At 45.3% G+C, this 24376-nt stretch overlaps 1 protein-coding gene across 20 annotated transcripts in view; it reads right to left on the bottom strand.

Moving 5' to 3' along the window:
- The window catches only part of EXT2 (exostosin glycosyltransferase 2), a 149420-nt gene that overhangs the window by 93933 nt on the left and 31111 nt on the right, over window positions 1-24376 (bottom strand). For 10 of the 20 annotated variants that reach the window (XR_015142332.1, XR_015142334.1, XR_015142333.1 and 7 more), the window contains 3 exons: window positions 23921-24116; window positions 21573-21712; window positions 20678-20771 (listed from right to left, as the gene is read on the bottom strand). Coding sequence is in view for 16 of the 20 variants with exons in the window: in XM_086341229.1 (XP_086197355.1) it covers window positions 20678-20771; window positions 21573-21712; window positions 23921-24116 (430 nt within the window). In the remaining 4 variants the exon portion in view is untranslated. Of the gene's footprint in view, window positions 1-13796; window positions 13943-20367; window positions 20410-20677; window positions 20772-21572; window positions 21713-23920; window positions 24117-24376 lie in introns of those variants that run through there. The other 10 variants (XR_015142331.1, XM_086341228.1, XM_086341220.1 and 7 more) reach the window with 4 other exon arrangements.

The raw sequence follows: 24376 nt of genomic DNA, 5'->3' as shown, positions 1-24376 counted from the left end.
CAACTCCTGGAGCCGTGTGCTCTAGGGTCCACGAGCCACAACTACTGAGCTCAAGCACTGCAATTACTGAAGCCCATGTGCCTAGAGCCCGTGCTCTGCAGCAAGAGAAGCCGTCACAGTGAGGAGCTCCTGCATCCTAAGAGTAGCCCCCACTCACTGCCACTAGAGAAAACCCTCGCAAAGCAAGGAAGACCCAGCACAATCAAAAAAAGACAAAGCTCATCTCACTACCCTAACTTCTCACATCCAGATTATTCTTAGTCCTCCAGACAGACATTAAGCTGCCTCCCCAGTATCTGGTATCTCGTTCATCTTTACTAACAAAATCAACTTAAAATACTATATTACCCAGCCTCTTGTAGCAACGGAGGCTATGTGACAACGGACACTATGTGACACAGTTTGGGTGCAGTCCCTGGATTTGTGAGTTTTCATAACTAAAAAGATAAAATCTGAGCTTGGCAATATTGCAACAGAAACTTCCAAAATTGCAAAGAGAGAAAAGGCAGGGAAAGAACAAAATATCCAAGGGCCATGGGACTACTATAAAAGGGGTAACATACACATAATACAAACACCAAAAGAAAAAATATAATGGGGGAGGAAACTTAATGACTGAGAATTTCCTCAAATTAATACCAAACACCAAACCACAGATCCAGGAAGCTCAGAGAACACTGGGTAGGATAAATACCAAAAACACTACACCTGTGCATATCATAGTGAAACTTTAGAAAAGCAAATATTTAAAAATTTTCTGAAAGAAGCCACAGGGGGAAAAAAAACACCTTAGCTATAGAGGAGCAAAGGTAACAATTACATCTGACTTCTCAGAAACCACACAAGCAAGAAGAAAGTGGAATGACAGCTATAAAGGGTTAAGAGAAAAAACGCACCAACACAGAATTTTACACCCTGGAAAACCCTTCAGAAGTAAAGGAGAAATAAATAATTTCTCAAGCAAAAATCGAGAAAATTTGTTGCCAGTATTTCTGCTTACAGGAAATGTTAAAAGAAGTTCTTCAGAGAGAAGGAAAATGATGTAGTCAGAAACAGATGTACATAAAGAAAGGAAAAGCATCAGAGAGGGACTAAGTGAAGGTAAAATTAAAATTGTCATTTTCCTTATTCTTAATTGATCTAACATATAATAATCTATAAAAGCAACAAATTTGATTATGTGTGTGTGTGTGTGTATATATATATATATATATATATATATGTATATGTGAAATGAGTGACAGCAACGATACAAGGGACAAGAGAACCAGGATTACTGTGTTAACATAAGGAAGGTACTTGCACTATCACTGAAGCAGGAATATTTGAAAATGGATTTGGATTTGATATAGATGTAAAGTGCAAACTCTAGGGCAACCACTAAAAAAAGTATTTAAAAAGGAGTGTAATTGGTATGCTAACACAGAGAATAAAATCATATAAACTACTAATTAAAACCACAAAAGACATAAAATGTGTAGAAGACAAAAATATTAACAGGAAAAAAGAACAAAGCCAACAAATAGAAAACAGTGACAAACATGGTCAATGTCAATTCAAGTATCTCAATCATTACTTTAAATGCTAATGGCCTAAATACTACAATTAAAAGCTTGTCAGGGTGGATGAAAAAACAAGACCCAACTATATCTTGTCTATGAGAAACCCACTTTAAATAAACAGATACACATAAATTAAACGAGACGGAGAAAGATAGAGCATGCTAACACTAATCTGAAGACAGTATAGGTAGCTATGTTAATTTCAGACAAAGAAGACTTCAGAACGAGGAAAATCACAACACATAAACAGTAGCATACACAATGATAAAGAGGTCAATACTCCAAGAAAACATAACACTCCTCAAGGCAACCGACAAAAGAACATCAAAACACATGAGGCAAGAACTGGTAGAAATTCAAGGAGAAACAGATGAATCCTCTCCCAGAGCTGCCCTCTGTCAGAAGCACACAGATCCAGAAGGCAGAAAATCAGTAAGGGACATAGTTGAATGTATTCACAGCACCAAATAATTGACATCTGTAGACTATTTCATCCAACAGCGGCAGATTGGACACATTCTTCTCAAGCTCACATGTAACATTCACCGAGACAGACTACATTCTGGGCCATAAAGCATACTTGAACAACCATGAAAAGAAGTCATATGATGTCTGCTCCCAGACCGCAATGGAATTAAATTAGAAATAGTGACATGGAGGAAACATTATACGTTTGTTAAAAACCCACAGAATAGACAACCCCAAGAGCAAACCCTAACAAGGACTACAGACTCTGAGAGAGAAGGCTGTGTCAGTGTAGGCTCCACTCTAACAATGAACCACTGTGGCTCACTGTTAGTGTGGGAGGCTATGCGTCTGTGGGGACACAGGGTGTATGGGAACTCTCCCTACCTCCTGCTCGATTTTGCTGTGAACCTAAAACTGCTCTGAAAAATAAAACTTGGTGATTAAGGGCCTTCCCTGGTGGTCCAGTGGCTAAGCCTCCGAGCTTCCAGTGCAGGGCGCCTGGGTTCGATCCCTGGCCAGTGAACTAGATCCCACGTGCTGAAACTAAGAGCTCACATGCTGTGACTCTTAGTAACGTGAACCGAGCTTGCATTACGATCTGAGTTACAACTAAAGATTCCACGAGCTGCAGCCAAGACGAGGGGCAACTAAATAAATTAAATAAATACCTTTTTTAAATTTAGTAATTAAAAAACAAAAAATCCTACCTGGGCTTCAAGTTTTATCTCCTTGAAAGCATACTGAGGCCCTTTTCCAATTCATCTGACAATTTCTACACAAGAGTCAGCATCTATTCTCTGCCCTACTGTTATCTCATGGGGTGAAAATACTTATCTTCCTAGTTAGACTGAAAACTCTCTGGTGGCCCTCAGTAAAAACCAAAATCTGCTGGGCCCCACTCAAGGGCAAGGATTTGAAAACTTGGCCCATAAGTACTCCAGATTTGGGGCAGTAGGTTTCCGTGGGTTCTCGTGGCTTCTTTACGCTGGTATCCTACAGTTCCTCTAGAGTCATGCCCGAGTGTCGAGAAACTGGAGCAGACTAAGGGGACTGAGCGCCATTCTCAATGTCTCATTTTCCCCTGCAGCAGCAGCAAGCAGGACTGACTAGACTTGGCTTAACCAGCAAGGCCTCTATTTTCAGCTGTGTCATTGCAGGGGAACAGCTGAGAACCATATTAAATGTGAAATGCAGCCCCTACCCAGTGCGAGATCTAATGTATCACACCTAATGAACACATTTTTGCTCTTCTCCTCGGATCTCATATAGAACCTGATGATTCTTGTTAGGACTTTAATCTCTCCTAGGATTTAATCTCTATTTTATTTTTATTTTTACATTCTTCCGCATTCCCAGCCTTCTAAAAACATATCAGAATTCAGAATCCACAGTAGGTTTGTTGTAGTTGTGTCTTGTTTAAAATAATCTCTACCCAGTTGGCACATAGGTAGTGAAGAGAAAAATAAAATCACCTTAATAATAGCGACTATCATTATGAACGCTTCCCTGGTGGCTCAGTGGTAAAGAATCTACCTGTCAAAGCAGGAGATATGGGTTCAATCCCTGGACTGGGGAGATCCCCTGGAGAAGCAAATGGCAATCCCTTCCTGCCCGTACTCCTGCCTGGGAAAACCCATAGACAGAGGAGCCTAGCGGGCTACAGTCCATGGAGTCGCAAGAGTCATACACGACTTAGCAAATAAACAATGACAAATGGTTATGAACCTCTGCCATGCAAAAGGTGCCCTTTCTTCCCCTTCTCACCCTTCGGTGAAGACTCTGAGAACTTGCTCACAGCCTTTCCCCTTGGCTGGCTGCAGAGTACTCAGCCTTTAAATCTAGTTTTCTCTCTCTCCCCGCGTACCATTTTTGTTAACCATCCCTTAACTTCCCTCAATGTAATCCCCTTTTCCTGGTGCTGAGAGGAAGAGGTCTTTACACAGTCTTCCAGGCCAAGCTCACCCCTAGCCTGCTCCCACCAACCGCTAAAGGCTTCTCAACACCAGCCGCAGCCCAAGCCTCGTAGGAAGAGCTGAGCACACCCACTTGTGCTTATTTCTAGGAGTTCTAGACCTTGCTCTTACACATAAAACCCTGAGTCATTCAAAGGTTAGAAAACAAGCAAGTATGTGGACCAGCATTCAAATCCTATTTTGATACAGAGTTGCATAGAAAATTCAAAAAATGCCTATACGTAAGCACATGTCATCCATTTAGAACCAAAGATGTCCTTCTGTTCATCTCCAGCCTCCATATTTATATTTATGGGGAGTGATTAAAGAATGGACATGCAGTTAGTTCCGCCTATAGTTACCAGAGAAAACGGTTCCAGCATATATTTGTTAAGAATCACGAGGGACTTCCCTGGTAGGCCAGTGGTTCCCCGTGAAGGGGGCCCATGTTCAAATGGAACTGGATCCCACAAGGCATGACTGCGAGCTCAGATGCCTCAACTAGGAGAGCCCACGTGCTGCAACCAAGGCCCAGCAAAGCCAGATAGAGAAGTAAACATGTTTTTAGAAGAAGAATGACAAAAATGTAAGGAAGAGGTCAGGAGGGTGAGGCCCAGAGCGATACTTTCTGACAGCAAGGCGGTGTGCTCAGTTAAGTTCCCAGTGCTTAATTAGACGACGTGGGTTTTTTCCCCAAAGGCTAATCAAATATGTACAGGTTCCTTATCAGCTTACATGGCATCATATAACATCATATAACACGGCTGATTCCCATAAAGAGTTGAAAAATCTGAGTTATCATCAGGGCAAGGATACAGAGAAAGAACTGGAACATGGGACAAAGAGAGGCAAGTGAAGAAAGGGGATTTCAAATTCCTTCCTCTAAGTCATGCAATAGGATTTAGAAATGGGAGAACTAAATTTCCCAGTAGGTGGAAAAAAACAGAAAATAGTGGCAAGGAGAAGCAACCTATAAACCATCATCAATACAGCAATTAATGTATTGATGATGGTTTATACTCATCTCAAAGACATACTTACCTCAGTGTAAAAGGCAAATGCCCCCAGAGGAAAGGTGAGAAAAGTGAACTTTTTAATCATGTGCTACAAATTCTTCCCAGTCCCAAGCCTGCCACTAAAGTTTTGTAACTACAGACCAGCCATTAGCCTCTAAGTTCACCTTCCCTCTTCGTAAAAATGAGAAGAACTACAACTGCCTCATCAGATTTTCATGAGGTCAGTTATCAGACATGGGAGTTAACATAAATGCTACTTCTCATCCCTTTGTCAACCTTCCCTTTGTCGAGCGCAAGCTCATGACCACACTCACGACCACAGAATAAGACAGCAGAAAAACCAGGCCTGCCTCTTCTGACACCTGAAGAGAAAAGTGAAGTCCCTCAGTCGTGTCTGACTCTTTGCGACCCCATGGACGGTAGCCTACCAGGCTCTGCCGTCCATGGGATTTTCCAGGTAAGAATACTGGAGTGGGCTACCATTTCTGACACCTGGGTACCTGCTAAAAACTCAACCTTTACTCTGAAGCAGAAAAAGACCCTGCCAGAGTATTCTTTCTGCTAAGGATTATCAGTAATGTTCTACCTGAATTCTAGGAAAGCAGAGGAACTCAATGGAGATCATTTACTCCTTTGCTAAGCTAACGGCATCATAAGTAGAAGGCATTTTTCAACTCAATATTCTTTGAATATGAGGTTTGATTTCTTGCCAAAGAAGCTTTACTGAAGTCACCCAATAACCACGGGTCCCTGGTTCGCCTCTCAACACTAAAGCTCGCACTCTTGTTCCGTAGGCTGGAAGCCAAGCAGATGTGGGAAAGCAATCCATGCTATTTCTCTCTCTTCTTGCAAGATCTAGTTTTTTCAGAACGTAGAATGACTCAAGAAGACAGGGGAGAGTGTCCCATCTTAAAAGGAAGCTGGGCCATCTTAAAGGTAGGGCTCATCTGACCTGGACGCACTGGGACTGAACATGTCAATGTAAGCCCTGTGACACTTTCACTGCATCATCTTCACCTGCATCAAGTTCCCAGACACCAAAGAGGGCTAGATTTGCACGTTTTAGCCTTATTTAAAAGAAAACTTATTTCAAAATAGACTCTACTTGGGACAAGTCAGAAGAAAAATGGGTAAAAGAGCTTGAAGATGAGGGGAGGACTCGGTGAATACTTGCAGGGTGTGCTCAGATGTTACTATCTCCCGTCCTATGGGAAGCCAGGAGGGACAGAGGAGCAAAGTGGGCAGCCTGTGTCGTGTTTCTTGACATGTGACAGGCAGCTCCTGAAATAGAAAGCCATAGGTTTCAAGTCTCAGGGGTATCACCTTCAAATATGTCAAGGCTCTAAGGGTGGATCAGTTTTCCCAACTGCTGATGCCCTGCTGTGAGGAGAGATCCCAAGCAAAACACAAGCTCCGACTGTGAGTCTTTGAGGTGGCAGGAGCCATGAGGAGTTCAAAGGCAAGGCCGGCCAGTGGCTTACACCTCCAAGAGCCATGGGGGTGAGAGGTTACTAAAGCAGGAGCCACTGACCAATAAAACTGTGTTTGGTCAAACCTTCTCAGCAAAGAGACGAGAGATTCATTTCTGCTGTACCCGGTTCCCCAGTTACCCACACCTCTGAATTACACTGTTCCCTCGGTCAGGTCGGGGAGCTTCTTTGGCGATCAGCAGCTGACCAGCCCTCTCTCCTGGCTGGGTTCATGGACCAGCTAAAAGGTTTGGACTGGAAACCTTTAATCAGGATCTGTCATCAAAAATAAATAAATAAGAGCACAACTTGGGTCAGTTCGTTGTAAAGGAATCCGCCTGGGGTGAGATTCCCAATGTTTGCGATACCAAAACAGGGAGAGAGCTGTATGCTTGTTTGATCAGAAAAGGTAAATATAAAACAAGTCTCACTGCAGCGGGCACACTTGAAAGGCCGACCCCTTTTAATTAAGACACACACGCAGACGGCATGTGCGAAGGGACTGAGGACAGAACTTGAGGGCTCGTTTCATCCCACATCCTGCCACATCAGGACCATGTTCCCCCCTCCATCTGCTTCCCAGGTAGTAACAATTCTAAAGAAGGCTGGGGAGCTATTCTTTAGCAGGTTATTTATTTATTTTTTTCTGGCTGTGGATATTATACAGACACAGTCAGGTCGCATGGGAGCCCTCTCCACTGTCCCCACACATTCCCAGAAACAGAGAAGTTGAGAATAGTGTGGGTCCAATGCCGGTTCCAGCTGACCGGAGCCACGGGAGCCCTCCCTAAGCCGCTTGCAGCTGGGAAGTGCCTTGGTCTGATCATGTGGCAGGTATTAAGACACGCTCTCCTGTTGATCCTGAGTGGAAACCCCAATGTGCGTTCCCTAAATTGGGACTCTGAACAGAGGGAGAAGTTTGAAAGAGCTACGCTTGCTCTGTGAGTGGTTCTCATCTTTACCCCGCGCCCTTTCTTACCTATGAGTAAGCATAGCAGAGGTTCATCACGGCAAGGATTCTCAAGAGAAATTTATGTCCCCATTCCCCACTCCAGAAAGCATCTAAGAATCTGAGTGAGAGCAAGAGAGTTGAGAGAATTCAACCCTCAGTCTGTAGCTTCAAACAAAAACTCAAAGATCTCTCTAAAATACAAATTTTATATATATATATATATATATATATAAAATCATCAAGACCTGGCCAATATATATTCAGAGAATTCAGAACACTTCAATATATATATATACATATATGGGCTTCAAACACTTGAAGACAAACCACTTGCTCCTTTTAATAAAAAGTACTGAATTCTGAAAGATAACAAATGACCTGCTTGCTTACTACTGAAATCTTATCAAAATGGGAAATAAGTGCACATTTAAATACAAATTAACCTTTAAACTATAAGGAGAGAGAGAGAGAGAACTACATTGCCAGAAATGACTTATATGAAGCTATTTCTGTACCAATTCTGGTCTGATTCAGTATTAAAGGTCATCTAGTCAAATAAAATGAAATAAATACACAATTGTTGTCTTACATTCCCAAGAACAGTAGCATGGAATTACAAGATGGTGTTATTACAAAGTAGTCAGGCAACTCCAAACTCTCTCAGCCTCTTCAATGCTGAGGGAGACAGAAAAATACATTCAAATACAAAATAATCATAAATATAGACAGAAATCTAATGGATCAGTCTGACTCTTACTGAAGACCTGACAATAGTGAATTCTTTACCAAATGCTTGTATCGACACTTGGTAATTTATAAGTTATTCTTTTGTAAACAAACCTAGATATTTTTCTAAGTAGATATATAATGAATTCACAAAGCCTGCACTACACTTCCTGTAATGAGCAATTATTTCTCAGAAATGCTTCACAAATAGTTCCACTCTGTAGGAAACCAGCCCCAAAGAGTCAGACAATCCTTATATAGGCTGCAAATTAATGTTTAACACTTTTATTAGAGAGGCCATTTCCTAAAGCAATGCCCCATATTGGGGACTTGTTACAAGGGATTAACCCATGGCTAACTCTAGAGCCAGCTCTGCAACCAATGCCCAAAGAGGAAACTGGTCATATGATATAACCACACCCCTTGCAAAGGCTGTACAATGAAGACTGCTCATAATCATATACTTACTGAGAACTTTCAGTACATTATTTGTAAAATATTTTTAGTAAATTTATTAAAATTATACCACAAGCAAAAACTTCTGATTCAGTAAACTTAACTAATTATAGAATATCAATTTATTCTACTGATATTGTTCAGAATACCAAAATATCTATTGATATTGTCAGAAATGTTCAAAAAAGTAGCTTGATTGCTTTGGAGGTTGGGGTATTTTATTTTGATTTATAACTTGGTCAGTTTTCATACCTAATTACTCTCCCCACAGGAGCTACTTCCACACAAGTAGTAAAACGAACCGGTATTTTTTATTGTTTGCTCAATGAAAATCATTGATCCTAGATCAACAGCTATATAATTTGACTAACTACAAAAATTCTTTGCTTTTGCTTCAACCTCAAGTTAAATGACTATTTTAAATTGAATACACTTGCAAAAGTACTCATGTCCAAAACTATTTGAAAAAGGAAAAATAATGTGTTTGCGCCAAAAGGGTGCAAGGCAGTTAAAAATACATGTCCACCGGATTTTGCTTATCTCTACTATCCTTTTCCTAAACGCTTTAGTTAGGAGAAGAGGAGCAGACAGATACAGATTCTGAGGGCATGATGCCCCCAAGCCAGCCCACCTGGAATCAAGGCTGGAAAGCTGAAAGCTGGCGGAGGGTGAGGGTGTACTTTTTGAAATGCCTGGAAAAACACTCTGGTCAGGAGATGCCAGAGATTTTGAGGCTCCATCAAGCCCCTGGCCTTGATCCAGGTAATGGTTTTTCCTTCCCCTCAGCTGTCTGCTGCTAGAGTTTTCCAGCAAAGAGAGAAAGGAAAAGCGGTGGAGGAGAGGGAGGAGCGGCTTCCAGGCTACCTCTCCGTAACTGAGAGGGTAAGAAGGGCTAAGCTGCAGGCTGACATTTATAGAGGGCCTGGCGCTTCCACGAAGCACTCTGCGAGGATCACTGGGAGTTAGCAAGCTGGTCTAAAAGGGGCTGCGGAGCAGACTGATGAAAGCCCCTTTAAATTCGATAACAGCGATGCTGTGGACAGAGACAGTGAGCTGGAGCTGCCAGAGACTCACAAGCCGAGGTCTAGCCAGTCAGACGGCCTTTAGGAAAAAGAAAAAAAAACTGCATTGTAAACCTGGCTCCCTTAGCCTTTCAGGACTGCCCAACGCACTTGCTGAAGCCTGAAAGCACAGGCTGCCAGCTGAACGGCATTTCTCATCGGGGATAAAAATAAAAGCCCTTGGAAAGCCCTCCCTGGCCTAACCCTTGCTGTCCTGCCCCCACCAACCAGGAGCAACTTATCCGGCCAAGGGCGCAGTTCCGGACCTGCAGAGGTTAATTACCTCGCTAGTCTTTCACCTCCAAATCACCGCTGCGCTCCCCAATCCCTTCTGCCTGGCATTTTTCTTCAATTTTAATATCAGAAGTTTCACACGCCTGCCTGAGCTCCTGGACTCAGCAGAAAGGCCCATATAGCTGTCAGCAAACTGATAAGAACTTTAAAATGACTCCACAGGGCCTCTTTATAAAGAAGAGCCAAAGAAGCCCATAAAGAAAGAGGGCAGGGGCCACGGAAACCAGCCGCTCACACTGTTTTAACGTGGCATTAAAATGAGCTGCAGATTTATGGCAGTGTTTTAGCCCCTGGCCCAAATCATCTAGGGATGAAGCGCTCGACTCGCTCTCCAGTGGGATTTCAAACATGGGATGGAGCTGGCTGGACAGGGGTGGGGGAAGGGCAGCAGGGGTGGGGGGAAGGGCAGCAGGGGTTAGGGGAACAGCAGAGAACCAGGAAAACCAGATGATACAACTCATTACCCTTTCAGTAGGAGGCGAACAACAGCTATTCCTAAGAGGTATCTCACCAGCCCTCTTAAATTCACATAAAAAGTTGCTTTATTTTTAGTACATACCTAGTAAAATGCCAACTCTCCAAGTGTTCACCACCCAAATGTCAATTCTGATTTTGACTTTTCTCTTTATGCTTATTTTTTAATCTTCTGGCTCAAAAAAAATGAGTAAAATCAAGATCCAGCAGAGGATACATTAAAAGACGGGGTAAAAAGACTCAGTATGAAAATCGTTCTCACTGGAAAGGGGAAAAAGTAATAGTACTTGACCCAAACGTTGCTTTATGAATTCTGGCACTCAAACGTGCCAATGAATTTTTTTTAAGGCCAGCTAAAGAACCACTGATTTTCATAAGCCATTCTGAAAACCAGAGAGGGGAACCTCCCTCTATTCCAAGATGTAGAAAGCACACCAGGCCCACAGGAATAAGTTCTGTTTCAAGTTTCCAAGCCCAGAAGCAAATGCATAATACATCCGCGTTGGTAACTTACTGTGGTTCCTGAAGTCCAAGCTCCAAACCAGGAGGCTCCTGCCAGTGTTCAAACCTAGACCCAGGCGGAGCACTCCCAGACGACAGCCAACACAGAGCAGGCAGACCGGCCTCTAGATGCTTTAAGTCAAGGATTTCATTTAAACAACACAACTGCTCTATTGCATTATTGGGGGCGTCCCTGTAGCTCAGATGGTAAAGAATCTGCTTGCAGTGCAGGAGACCTGGGTTCGATCCCTGGGTCAGGAAGATCCCCAGAAGGGAATGGCAACCCACTCCAGTATTATTGCCTGGAGAATTCCATGAACAGAGGAGCCTGGCAGGTTCTAGTCCGTGGGCTCACAAAGAGTCGGACTATTATCCCCAGGTCTAAGATAAGAAAATTGACGCTTGGCAAAGTGACTTGCCCATGCTCACAAAGCTGGCAGACAGAAGGCACAGCCTGGGATGCAAATTCAGGTCTCCTCAACTCAAAAGCCTGTGTGCTTGCCACTCACTATCAACATCCCTCAAACTTTCTGGACTGGGGCCCACACCAAGAAACATACAAATACATTAAATAATGACACTCACTGCACATATACATATCAAAAAAAAGAGTTCAGGAAAGATTTACCCTTGCTAGGTAATACTCTGATGCCTTCCTATTATCCTTCATTTTTTAAAAAATAAAATGCCACTCAAGACTCCCTAAATTGAAAAATACTGTAGTACACAAGGTCCCCCTTCCACCCAGAATCCATCAGCTGGAGTCAGCAGACCTGGGTTCCAGGCGAGGCGAGGCTCGGGCCCTAACAATTCATCCTCAAGATCACTTGAACGCTAGGGCTTCCACCTCATTTACAAAATATGAAGAAAGGGCTGAATAATTTCTAAGGTTCCTTCCAGCTCTTTGATTTTTTTTTTTTACCCCTGTCTCCTTAATTGATACTGCTTTCCCCTTTCCTCGCGCATTTTTTCATTACTCTCCACTTGTCACTGACTTTCCCGTCCTTCCAGCTTCCTAGAAAGTTCTCTCTTGCTGGTATTTCAAGTTCCCCCTCAGGCTGGTAGGCTGTTCCACCTCACCTACCGAGTCCTTCCCACAGAAGCCAACCTCTGGGCGGAGCTCAGCACCTCTCAGAGCATCCTCTCACCCTATTCGAGGCCACCCGGTCACGAAGCCTGCTCTCGCCTCCTGATCCATTCCGCAGCACGACTGAGGGCCAGCACTTCCGCCCTCTTCGTTCACTATTGCTGAAAGTGCTCTCCCTAGCACCCTGAGGACAGGATCTGTGTTCTTCCCCTCCCCCTTTGTAAAAATCTCCTTTAATATACCTATACAATTCTAGCAAAAAAGCCGGTACTTAAAACATACTTATTTGACAAGTCTGCATTATGAAATCAAGGACTCTTAATTCTCCAAGATTTTGAGAACATTTGGGGTGGGGGGAGCTGCTCTAGGAAAAGTCGCTAAACCAATTCAAACTGGCATCACAATACAGTAAGTGAGCATTTACAGACAGAGCTCGCCGTGGACAATGTATGCCAGGGTTGCCAAGGAAAGCAGCTTTATGGTCTCCCCATCTGGACTGTGAGGATTTAAATCTCAGAAGCTATACAAAATAACTGCAAATCAGCCCCAACCTTAAAGACAGGGAAATTTATTTACAGGCCCTGGTGTACTATAAATTTGAGACCGTTCTATTAAAATGCTTTTCTTGGCTTCCCATCAGATACTTGGCAAAAGTCTTTTTCCAATAAGGTTCTTAATGCTAAACTTGAAAAAAAAAAAGTTAAACACATAAAAATGCTCTTCCTTAAGAGTTCCAATTAAATGAGCCCTTATTTTATCCTGCTTTAAACATAAGTTGACTGATCTCCTTCACAATATGGATTTATACATTCAGGAAAACTCCAACAGAGTAACAAAATTGAAATAAAATTATGAAACTCAAAATATCCCATAATCACACTCTTCCCCAAGGCTCTCCCACTGGCCAAAGAGCCTGGCTTTGTATCAGAACCACGGTTGTCTGTTTCACCAGGAGAACGCCAAGGATCAAGGTCAACGTGTTTTGTAGACGGGTAAGTGATCCAGTAGCTTTTTTAAGGGCGAGTATGAAAGCAGAGATCGGCAAACAGAGCTTGGAGTGGCATGCTGGGACTAGAGAGCAGGGGGAGGAAGGGAATACTTGGCATTTTTTTCAAAGCCCTGAGAATTCAGTTTATGCATATTAAAGTTTTTTTCAATTTCCACAGTATGGGGGGGCGGGCAGTGGGAAAGAGTGACAGACGTTACAATGTCAAATCTTGGAAATCAGAAGTGAAGTCTTTTCCACGTTCTTCATATTTCCAGAGACGTGTCCAGTCTCCAGGGTCTCAGGCAACCACTTTTTAGGAGAGACGATCCAATAAGCAGCTAACCTGAATTGCTGGGAAGCTCATCCTGACGTTTAACCTCAATCCAGGCCACAGAGCTCTAGGATTTGAATAAAGCTGTGGGCAGCAAAACAGTATGTTCCCCGTCTGTCCCTCTCAGGTCGTGCGATCTCCGGAGCATCGCTTCACGGCTCTTCTTCCGTTTCCTCACGTTAAAAAAAATTCAGATCGCTCCTCTCACTGCCTAGTCTCACTGCTCTGTTTAACAAGTTTGCTTTGTAAATTGTGTGTGTTTGGGGGCAGGGAGGGAGGGAGAAATGGACACAGACTGCTACCTAGCCGTCAACGGACACAACAGCCAAGCGCAGGGGACCCTCAGAGAACACATCCATCCAGGTTCCTGGGGGTCCTAGACATCCGAGGGCCGACGCCTTTAGGCGGATCACAAAACACTTTTAAAAAAATAAAAGCAAATTATTTTAGATAGAAAACTTTCGAAAATATTTTACGCGAAAGCCAGTATTTTAAAAACACGTTTATATACGCGAAACGTAAACCTTCCCTGAAAAGACTGCAGGGCGTTCTCAGGACAGCCATCTCTGTATTTCCACGATTTTAAGATGCTCCGTCAGAAACAGCTTCAAGGCGACAAAACAGAAACTATATTCAACAATCAAAGTGCTGGTAGGACTCATTTGGATGCCAGAAACCCCAAATATGCAAAACAAACACGTACATATTTCTTTGAACCAAGGAATTCTACCGTCTTACGAGGACACACCCAGGATATCGAGAAGCACGTTCTGCTGTCTGCCATGTATCCAGAGTGCTGAGAGTTCTGTTTTCATTTTTTAAGTTTTGTGTTTTTTTTGATGTGGACCATTTTTTAAAAGTCTTTACTGAATTTGTTACAATGGTGCTTCTGTTGTTTATGTTCTGGATTTTTGGCCATGACGCATGCGAGACCTTAGTTCCTCAGTCAGAGGATCAAACCCACACAGCCTGCACTGGAAGGTGAAGTGCTAACCACTGGAGTGCCAAGAAGCCCCAAGTTCTATTTTTTTTAACCTTTTATCTTGTGTTGGGGTATAGCCAATCAACACACAATGTTAGGGCAGTTTCAGGTGAACAGCACAGGGACCTGGCCATACATACACACGCATCCATTCTCCCTTAAACTCCCCTCCCATCCAGGCCACCACACAACACTGAGCAGAGTTCCTGCGAACAGTAGGTCCTCGCTGGCCATCCTTGGCTAACCATTCTAATCACAGCAGCGTGTACAGGTCCATCCCAAACTCTCCAGCTATTCTTTCCCGCATCTCTCATCTTGGCAACCCTAGGTTTACCCTCCGAGTCTGCGGGTCCTTTTCTGTTTCATAAGTTCATTGGTACCAGTTCTCTTTAGATTCCATATACAAGGGATATCATACGATACTTCTCCTTCTCTGACTTATGTCACTCAGTATGACAATCTCTAGGTCAATCCATGTTGCTGCAGATGGCATTATTTCATTCTTTGTAACGGTTGAGTAATATTCCATTGTATATCTGTACACCTTTATCCACTCCTCTGTCGACAGACATTTAGGTTGTCTTGGCTATAGTAAACAGTGCTGCAGTGAACACTGGGGCACATGTATCCTTTTGGATCATGTTTCCCTCCAAATATATGCCCAGGAGTGGGACTGCCAGGTCATACTGCAGCTCTATCTTTAATTTTTTAAGGAACCCCCATACTGCTCTCATAACGGCTATACCGATTTACATTCCCACCAACAGTGCAGGAGGATTCCCTTCTCTCCACACCCTCTCCAGGATTTATTATTCACAGAGCATTCCATCCAAGTTCTATTTTTAAAACAGCCTTTCTGTCTTCTCTATTCATGCCTGACTGGCAGATGCCCCATGTCACAGCCCCTCACTTACAGTCTTTCTGTCCTTCAAAGATGTAACTTCGAAACTACCATGTCTATGGAAAGCAAACAGTTGGATGTGCTGAAATCACATGCAAGATAAAAGAGCAGCCTCCTGTGGGGTCTCTGCCCTGAATAAAGTGCATGAACTGGTGGACACACACACTTCCTGTTCTGTGGTCTCTTCTGCTCTCTCCTCGACCACAGCCAGGCCTGACAACAGTCCTGCCAGGTGAGGGGACCACATATTCTTCGACAGACATGTTCTTTTTCCCAATCAGCCCATTATATCTTCACGTACTCCTTTGGAGAACAAATAATTGGTATGCTTAGTATAATAGGAAAAATATGAAGGCAGGCTGAGATGGGTCAGTAATAGAAAAGAAACTGGTATTTTAAGTTGGCCAAGCGTTCAAGGAGAGAGAGCAAAGAAGATGCTGAATGTTTCTGCCACCTCAAAGGCTCCCAGTCAAATGAGTACAAAGAAGAGTTCAAAGGCAAGGCAGGCTCCTGACTTCCACCTCCTAGTGTGGCTGAGGTTAGAGGTCACTGCTGGCGGAGCCACTGACCAATAAAAGAATGTTTGGAAACTCCACTCAACAGATAAACTGAGGATCCATTTACACCTTCCTCCCTATCCACACAAACACTGCCAACCATACAGTCCAGTGTCTAGTCAGCCTTTCAATATCCTGGGTTGCCCTCTTTTTCATTGTGATTCCAAAGGAGACTGGGGACGTGAATGTTCCATGAGACTATAGGAAAATACTTAGTTGCATACTTCTTCCTGGCTTCCAACACAAGAAAGATAGTGGATGGAACCCTCCATCTTTAAGGCTGCCATCAAGTACTACCTCCCCAATAAATCTGTCCCTAACAGCTTTAACCCAGACTTCCTCCCATTTCAGACCACTAACATGCTTTGGAAAATCTGCACCATCTTCTCAGCTTTCTTTGGCCTTATACCCACATATCCCCAGGATGGCTATTAGGCATGTGTGGGTAGGGGTCACAGTAGTCATGTACAGATGTGAGAGGTGGACCATAAAGAAGGCTGAGCACCGAAGAATTGGTGTTTCTGAACAGTAATGTGGGAGAAGATTCTTGAGAGTCCCTTGGATAGCAAGAAAATCAAACCAGTCAATCCTGAAGGAAATCAACCCTGAATATTCTGAATATTCTGACTGATGCTGAAGCTGAAGCTCCAACACTTTGGCCACCTGATGCAAAGAGCAGACTCATTGGAAAAGACCCTGATGCTGGGAAAGATTGAGGGCAGGAGAAGGAGGCAGCAGAGGATGAGATGGTTGGACGGCATCACTGACTCAATGGACAGGAGTTTGAGCAGACTCTGGGAGACACTGAAGGACAGGGAAGCCTGGCGTGCTACAGTCTAAGGGGTTGCAAAGAGTCGGACATGACTTACCGACTGGACAACAACAAAAGCAACTATTAATTTCTATTAATGAAAGGAACTGATTTCTAACTAAACCACAGAAAGCCCTATAGGCCACCCCAGCTCTTCCAATGCCACCTATGCCAACACAGCCAGCTGTTGGTCTTCAGGGGTAGATAACACAGATGCGGGCTGTACTTCAGAAGTCTTAGCTTATGTCCAGCTCTTACTTCAGGTTCTAGCCCTGCATATGACTTTAACGGCTGCTTCACTGTCGCATCTCAGGTGAGGAGGAAAAGTTACGCTTCCTTGTCAGGCAGAACACCCTCCTCTCTGGGTGCGTCCTAACTCCTGGGTCATGTTAAGGGCTGTCACCACGTATCCATCGATCAGATTATAGCCCCTGAACTCGAAGCTGCATCACCGTCCTCACCAAGATCCCACCCGTATCTCAGGGGTCAAATTCAGAAAGTCTGGCTCTGATCCATCACAGGAGAGCAGAATCCTGTGCTAAAAAGCACAGGAAGGAGCGGGTCTCTCTAGAGAGCGGCTCTGAGGAACGGTGTCAGCATAGCTCATGGCACTCAGGACTCCTTGGACACGGCTACTCAGAAGGAAAATGAGTCACTTCAAAGTGGATGGAGCCCTCTGCTGGTTACAACTGTGCGTGCAGCCCCTCGGGCTGGTCCTGAGTTGCTGAGCAAGAAAATCCGACCCTCTGCTCCTCAGTCTCAGCTCATTCTAACATAAGCAACCCAGGGTTCTAAGGTATCAACTACTGATGTAACAGGTTTTCCCCTAAAAGTTTATCCCTGTCTTACAAAGACTCAAATTGGACCTCCCTAAAGAGAATTCACTGAGGTGTAATAACTTCCAAGAACCAAGCGTGTGCTATTTTTTCAGTCACTCCTGCCAAGGTCTGACTGAATCAATGGAGGGGATACAGGAGATAAAGGACAAGCACATTCTGGAAAGAACAAAAGAGCTGTCTCTAATCTTAGAGAGATGGCCACGGTATCAACAGGAAGGCGGCTCCCAAGCACAGCACTTCTGCTCCCTTGGGAGGCGTCTGGCAACATGTGCAGACGTTTCAAGGTGTCACAATCTGGGAGTCAGGTGTGCCACTGGAATCTGGGAGTGGAACCTAGTCATCCTTTCGAACTCTCTGGGAAGTGCTTCAACCGGATAATCTCACCTCTGGCTGAGATCAGTTCAGTCTAGAAATCTGACATTGGGAGAAGAAAAGAGGTCATTTTGGGGATGCAGACTATTCAGAGAAAGGGAGCAGGACTAAATGGGCCACGGCAGCGAAGCATCTCAGAACATCTGAAAGTAGCAGAGAGAAGAGCACCAGCAAGCAGAAGGGGGATTTAGGGGAGGGAAGAAAGTACTGCAAGTGCGAGTCGCTCAGTCGTATCCGACTCTTTGCGACCCCATGGACTGTAGCCCACCAGACTCGTGTGTCCATGGAATTCTCCAGGCAAGAACACTGGAGTGGGTTGCTAGTCCCTTCTCTGGGAGATCTTCTCAACTCATGGATCGAACCCGGGTCTCCTGCATGGCAGGCGGATTCTTTGCCATCTAAGCCACCAGGGAAGCCCAGGAAAGTACTGAGATCCCCTTTATTCTGCCAGTGGACATAATACAGGTTATTCACCACCAGAGACAGTAACAGGCCCTCATGACAGGAGGTGGTCATGGGAAAGAGATGATCACTCAGTTATTAATGCTGTCAAGGACAGGAGTTTCACAGTGTTTTTTAACAGCTGAATGGAACATGAAAGCTGATCTAGCCCACCCTTGATTCCATAAATGAGGAAGTCTGAGGAGCTTTGGTCACAGATGTGTCACAGTCACACAATTAACAGAGACCGACACAGGGCTCAAGCCAGAGTCTTTTAAAGACCCCACATGTGTCTCTCAGAGCCCAAATAACCTAAAAGTACACTGTTTTAAGTAACCTTAGTCACTCTGCTTCAATGGTTCTGATTCTGAACCTGTCATTTGAAAAGACTGGCAAGGCTTGTCTCAGATCTGTGGTTCCTAAGCCAAGTTCCCAGGGAAAAAGTGCATTCTGTGAGCTGGCCCTGGGTGCTCTGCTCTAAAAACTAAGTGATTCTCTTCCCAACAGGAAGGTAGTGGGGAAGATAACCGGGCAGAATTTGCTCCTTTTCACCTCCCTGGTGTTTTCTTAGCCTTTTATAAATCTATAAAAGATGATATCTGATTTAGCAGATGATTCCCTATTTACTATGTTAACAAATCAAGATGCCATAAAATGAAACACAAAGAGCATAAACACCAGGTCCCTTCAAGGAGTACTTTTTCTTCCCATGAGTTGTAAGAACCCCAAGTTCAGATCAAGACTATAGAGATCTCTAGGCTGATTTTCTAATTCACTACAACTCAGATGAGGTCAGCAGTTAAGCAACAAATGGGGAAGCCCAGAAACTTGAACATGGGTGTGCTAGGAAATAGACTACGGGGAGGCTAAACTTAACATGTGATTTGTTTTCAAATCGGAATGTCAAAATGCTTGACAGATGAGGTCATGGGGATCCACAGAAGGCAGAGCCTTGGCCAAGGGCACAGAGTCAGTAACCGGCCAAGGCGGCATTCGCCACAGGCAGTCTAGGGTCAGAACCTACAGACTCAACCACTATGTGATGTACCATCTGTTTGGTCTAAGGAGCTGGGTCCAAAATAAAGAGGTGGACTGAACACATCCACTAACTCCCTCCTAAAACCCTAAAATGAAGGCATAATCAAAGATAAAGAGAACGGGGAAGGAGCTAACACCACCAAAGTGTGGAAGCAGGAAAGCAGGTGGTGGCTGACGCGACAGGCCCAAGACAGCACCCGAGAGGAGCCGAGAAACCCCTGCGTTCCGCTGCGCACACTCGGGGGGAGAGGCGGAGCTCAGGGCAGGAGGACAGACGGACGACGTGTGTAAGCAGCTGTCAGAAGCCAGAGTCCCTCCCCACTTCCACACCGCCGGGTGACAGCCCTGCCCTCTCCCAGAGACCTGAGGCTCATTCCTGCGATCAAGTTAGACACAGGGGTGTGTGGAGGCGGCTACAGCCTAACCCTAACCCTCCAAACCTCTTCTCCGGCTCATCACCTACACAGATAATTTTGATGAGAATAAAAACTTGTAAAAATCCATTAAAAGAAGAAAAAGAACTGGAGAAAACCATGATCTGAAAGGACGCAGGCACCGCCTCAATGTTCGCAGTAGCACTGTTTACATCAGCCAAGACAAGGAAGCAACCTAAATGCCCACGGACAGAGGAACGGGTAAAGAAGACGCCGTACACATATACGATGGGGTTTTAGCCACACAAATGAAATAGTACCATTGGAAGCACCGTGACAGACCTAGAGGTGAGTGAGGTCAGACAGAGAAAGACAAATACCAGATGATGTTGCTTATATGTGGAATCTAAAATGATAGTACAAATGAACCTATTTACAAAACAGAAGCAGAGTCACAGATGTAGAAGACAAACTCAGGGTTACCAGGGTGGAAGGGAGAGAGGAATAAACTGGGAGATTGGGACTGATGTATACACACTACTATACATAAAATAGACAATTAATAAGGCCCTACTGCATAGCACAGGAAACTCTGCTCAGTACTCTGTGGGGACCCTGGCTAGCTGATACACAACACTCAAGGTCAAAGCTCCTGAGAAGCATCACCCTGAAACACACCAGCTTCCATGTCCGTCTCAGTCACCAGAGCCCTCACCTGCTGTGTAAACGGCCTTCCAGAGATGGGCAGCTCTGCATCCTGAACACATAGCAGAGGTGTGACATTAGTGTCACAGCAGGCTTGCTTCAGGAGTGTTTCTGAATCTTTGACAGTTATTATTCCAAGCCTCTCTGATGCAACTCCCTAACGCTGTTTTCCTCTTTTAAGTCTGGCTGACCGACTCAGTGGAGGATATCAATCCCATGCCCGCTCTCAGCGGCATGGATACTGCTCTGCGTCCAAGCAGTCAAGGCCACCTTTCACCTCCCCCTCGCCCCCTCCCCCGCAGGGCTGCCTGGCCCCTTACCTGTCTCTGCATTTCTTCAATCTGTCTTCGGGGGATGCTCTGCAGAATACTGTAGACATCTGACATCTTTTCTTCTGGCACAACTACAGATGCTCTAGAGATGAGAGGGAGACAGCGGATGTATGGACAGCCCTGCATACAAAGCACGGCTGCATGTGTGTCCCGCTCAGGTCTCACGAGCAGAAGCAACAATGCCCCGCGCCTCCCTCAGCCCCACGGTCCTCACAGTGAGCAGTCCCTCTTTCCTCTCCCTTCCTCGGGACCGACCAGCGCAAAGGAGCTCCCCCGAGCTCCGTCTCTCACCTCCCCGTCACCACTCCATGCCTCTCCTGTCCTCCGTCCACTCCCCACTGTGCTCCGGCCACACAGGTACCCTCTCAGCCTCCTGAATACACCACACTCTGCCCGACCACAGGGCCTCTGTGTGTCCAGTTCTGCCTGCCAGGTACACTCGTCTTCACTCATCACTGTCCACTCTAAATCAACAATGACTTCTCCTTCGGCTGTATTCCCCAATCCATTCATTTATTTAGCATGTACTTATGGAGGCCCTACTATATGCAAGGCCACACAATCTCTGTCATTTTAAACTGCAGGACTCAACTGCCACTGGAGCTCAAAAACCGCCAAAGATTATGTGTCAATGAATGGGTGTGCTGTGATGCAATAACACTTTATTTACAGACACTGGCAGCATGCCACATGCGGCCCAAAGGCCTTGGGTGACCAACCTCTGCTGCAGGTTCACGGACAAACTCTCCTGATGGAAAATGGAGCAAAAAAAATCTGAAGGAGCAGTTCTCAGACCTAGCTATGCATTACAACTGCTGGGGGACTTTAAAAATAATCCATGCAGGAACCCTGGGATAAAGGTTCATCAGAAGGTAACACTCACCTCTTCCAGTCAAGGACTTCAGAGAAAGGCAAAACGTAGGAGTCTGCGATGATCACTGGGACGCAGCCGGCCCGTAACACATCACTCAGTACCGCCTGGCCCAGCCGAGCTCCACGAAGGACCATGCAGAAAGTAGCCTCCTGCAGAACACAGGCAGAGGAGGGGATTACAAACCGGTTCCGCTGATCCACTTACTCTGATCCTGGCAGACCACAAAGTTCTCTCAAGGGCTGAAGCCAGGCAACACAGAAAATGCTAAAAGACAACAGCTCACCAGGGTGAGACTGAAAAGCTGAAGAGGTTGCAATGCTCTGGATTTCCACTCTTGAGTGTCACTGCAATGCCTCCGCTGCTTGGATTCTGAAAATGTTCACAACCCACCTCCAGGTCTTCCTCTGGAAACTCAACGGCATGACTTCCCACGGACTGGATTCTTTCAGCCCTGCGGTGCTGTGTATATCCACCGTGGCTTCCCAGGGCTCAGAATACTTACTTCTGCCTGCCTTGTACTAGAATTATTTGGACTGGGCATATCGGGCTCTTGAGAGGACCCCCTACACAGAAAGCATCAAATCTCCTTTCATCTTCCTACCCCCACAGCATCCAGCAGTGTGCTTTGTATACAGAAGACATTCATCTCATGAATGCTATGCCTTCGAAAACACATTAAGGCAGATAGGCTCTATTTAGATACAACTGAACAAAAAGCAAGACCTCACTAAAGGTCTTCCTCATTCACTCCCTCGAACCCACTGGATGTGGGCCTGTTTGGGAAAAGGAGAGATGCACAAGAAAAAAAGGTGGTTGTAATAGGTCAACCGAAAAAAATAAGGAAAGCTCCCGTCTCTAATACTCAAGTTTCTTCCAGTTTTTGCCTCTCCAGGAGAAAAACAGAAAAAAAAATTTTAAAGCAAAAATACTTAATCTTTAAAGCTAGAGAAAAGGAGAGTTCAGAAGAAATATGAAGTAACTCAATACGCCAAATTCCTCTGGGGATAAAGGAGAAAGCGATGAGAAAGGGCAGGGGGTGGAGAAGGGGCACCGGTCATGGCGCCCAGAGGGGCAGGTGGACGCTCAGCCGGCCCCGAAGAGTCAGCGTCCAGATGTGGGCATGTGTGCTGATAACCATTTTTCCTGTCTAGACAAAGGTTACTATAAATACTCCTGCTCACATCACCACTGTTATCAGTCAGACATTCCAGAGGAGATGCAGCACTTTTTGAAGGTATTTTAACAATCCCAGCACAGGCCGGTTCTCTTCGGAGACTTTGAAAAAATAAAAATCACACACAATCACACCAGCTCCTTAAGATCTCTCCTTGAACTGAACTATTTGTGTTTTAAATACTTAAGCGAACAAAAGATTTAAAATATAAGGAAAGCTGAGTGCCAAAGACCTGATGCTTTTGAACTGTTGGGGCTCTCGAGAGTCCCTTGGACTGCAAAGAGATCAAACCAGTCAATCCTAAAGGAAACCAGTCTTGAATATTCATTGGAAGGGCTGATGCAGAAGCTGAAGCTCCAATACTTTGGCCACCTGATGTGAAGAACTGACTCATTTGAAAAGTCCCTGATGTTGGGAAAGATTGAAGGTGGGAGGAGAAGGGGACGACAGAGGATGAGATGGTTGGATAGCAATGAGTTTGAGTAAACTCTAGGAGATGATGAAGGACAGGGAAGCCTTGCGTGCTGCAGTCCATGGGATCGCAGACAGTCAGATATGACTGAGTGACTGGACAACAGCAGAGTGAACAAAACTCAATTTCTGCTTTCCCGGCCCCCTGGCTCTTGGAGTATCAAACAGCCTGCTTATAATACAGAAGTATAATACAGGACTACTCTGCCTGCAGTTACAAAGTGCTGGCACTCCCACGACACCAGGAGGACACATGTAGGGAGGCAAAAACACCAAGAGAAAAAACGGTAACAAAAAATAAAGACCTCCCACTCCCAGGAAGAACTACTGTGGCCGTGGCGAGCTGGCTCAGTTGGAGGATACAAGCTGCAGCTTAAAGAAGCAAGCTCCTCTGGGCTGGATAAGGAATATAGGAATAAAAGCAAAATACACGTGCCTGCTTTGACTACACGGCTCCTCTGTACATCTACGGGGTGTGTCTTTTTGCAGTAAGATGAGTTCGTGGAAGGAGCCGGAACGCTCATGGGCCAAGCGGCTTTGCACTAACGGCACGCAGACCCTGAAGCTCCCGGAAGTCCACGGGGCAGCAGTGGAGAGCAGTCCGGTTTTGCTCTCCACTCAGGGAGCTCGACGAGTGCAGCTTGGAGCAGAGCGCCTACTGGCTGGGCTCAGCCCCAGCCCGGGCCCTGAGAGGGGCAGGCGGAGCACTCACCTGCAGCACCTGCGGGTAGTCAAAGGCCTGCTGCTGGTGGCAGCGCCTCCGGGCGGCGGGGACGCCCTCGGAGAGGTTGCTGCACTTGTCCAGCACCAGCACCGCCTCGCCGTGTCTGGCCTGGAGGGCGGCCAGGTCCTCTCTGTACTCTGGATGCAGGGCCACCTGGGACGACAGCAGGAAGTACCGCCGCGGCCTGCGAAGCAGAAAACGGGGGGCACTGGGACCCTGGCCGCCGCTGCATGAGTCACGGTGAGGCCAACTTCGGGTCTAGAGCTTAGGGCTACGAGTGCTTTCTCACCCATCTTCACTCACGTCCTTGACTTCTGGGGAAACTACACTCAGCACTGCTGAATATTTAAACTATTATACATGCTGAGAAGGCAAGCAATGACTCATTCACATGCTGAAGCATCATGCCGTTGTTAAAGGGTTCATTTAGGAAAAGTTCTTAAC

Source organism: Bos grunniens, chromosome 15 (genome assembly GCF_055505025.1).
Source record: "Bos grunniens cultivar Pamir isolate PY7600 chromosome 15, Bosgru_T2T1.0, whole genome shotgun sequence".
Taxonomy (NCBI): Eukaryota; Metazoa; Chordata; class Mammalia; order Artiodactyla; family Bovidae; genus Bos; species Bos grunniens.
Note: the sequence above shows the minus strand (reverse complement) of the source record. Positions and strands in the feature narration are given on the sequence as shown.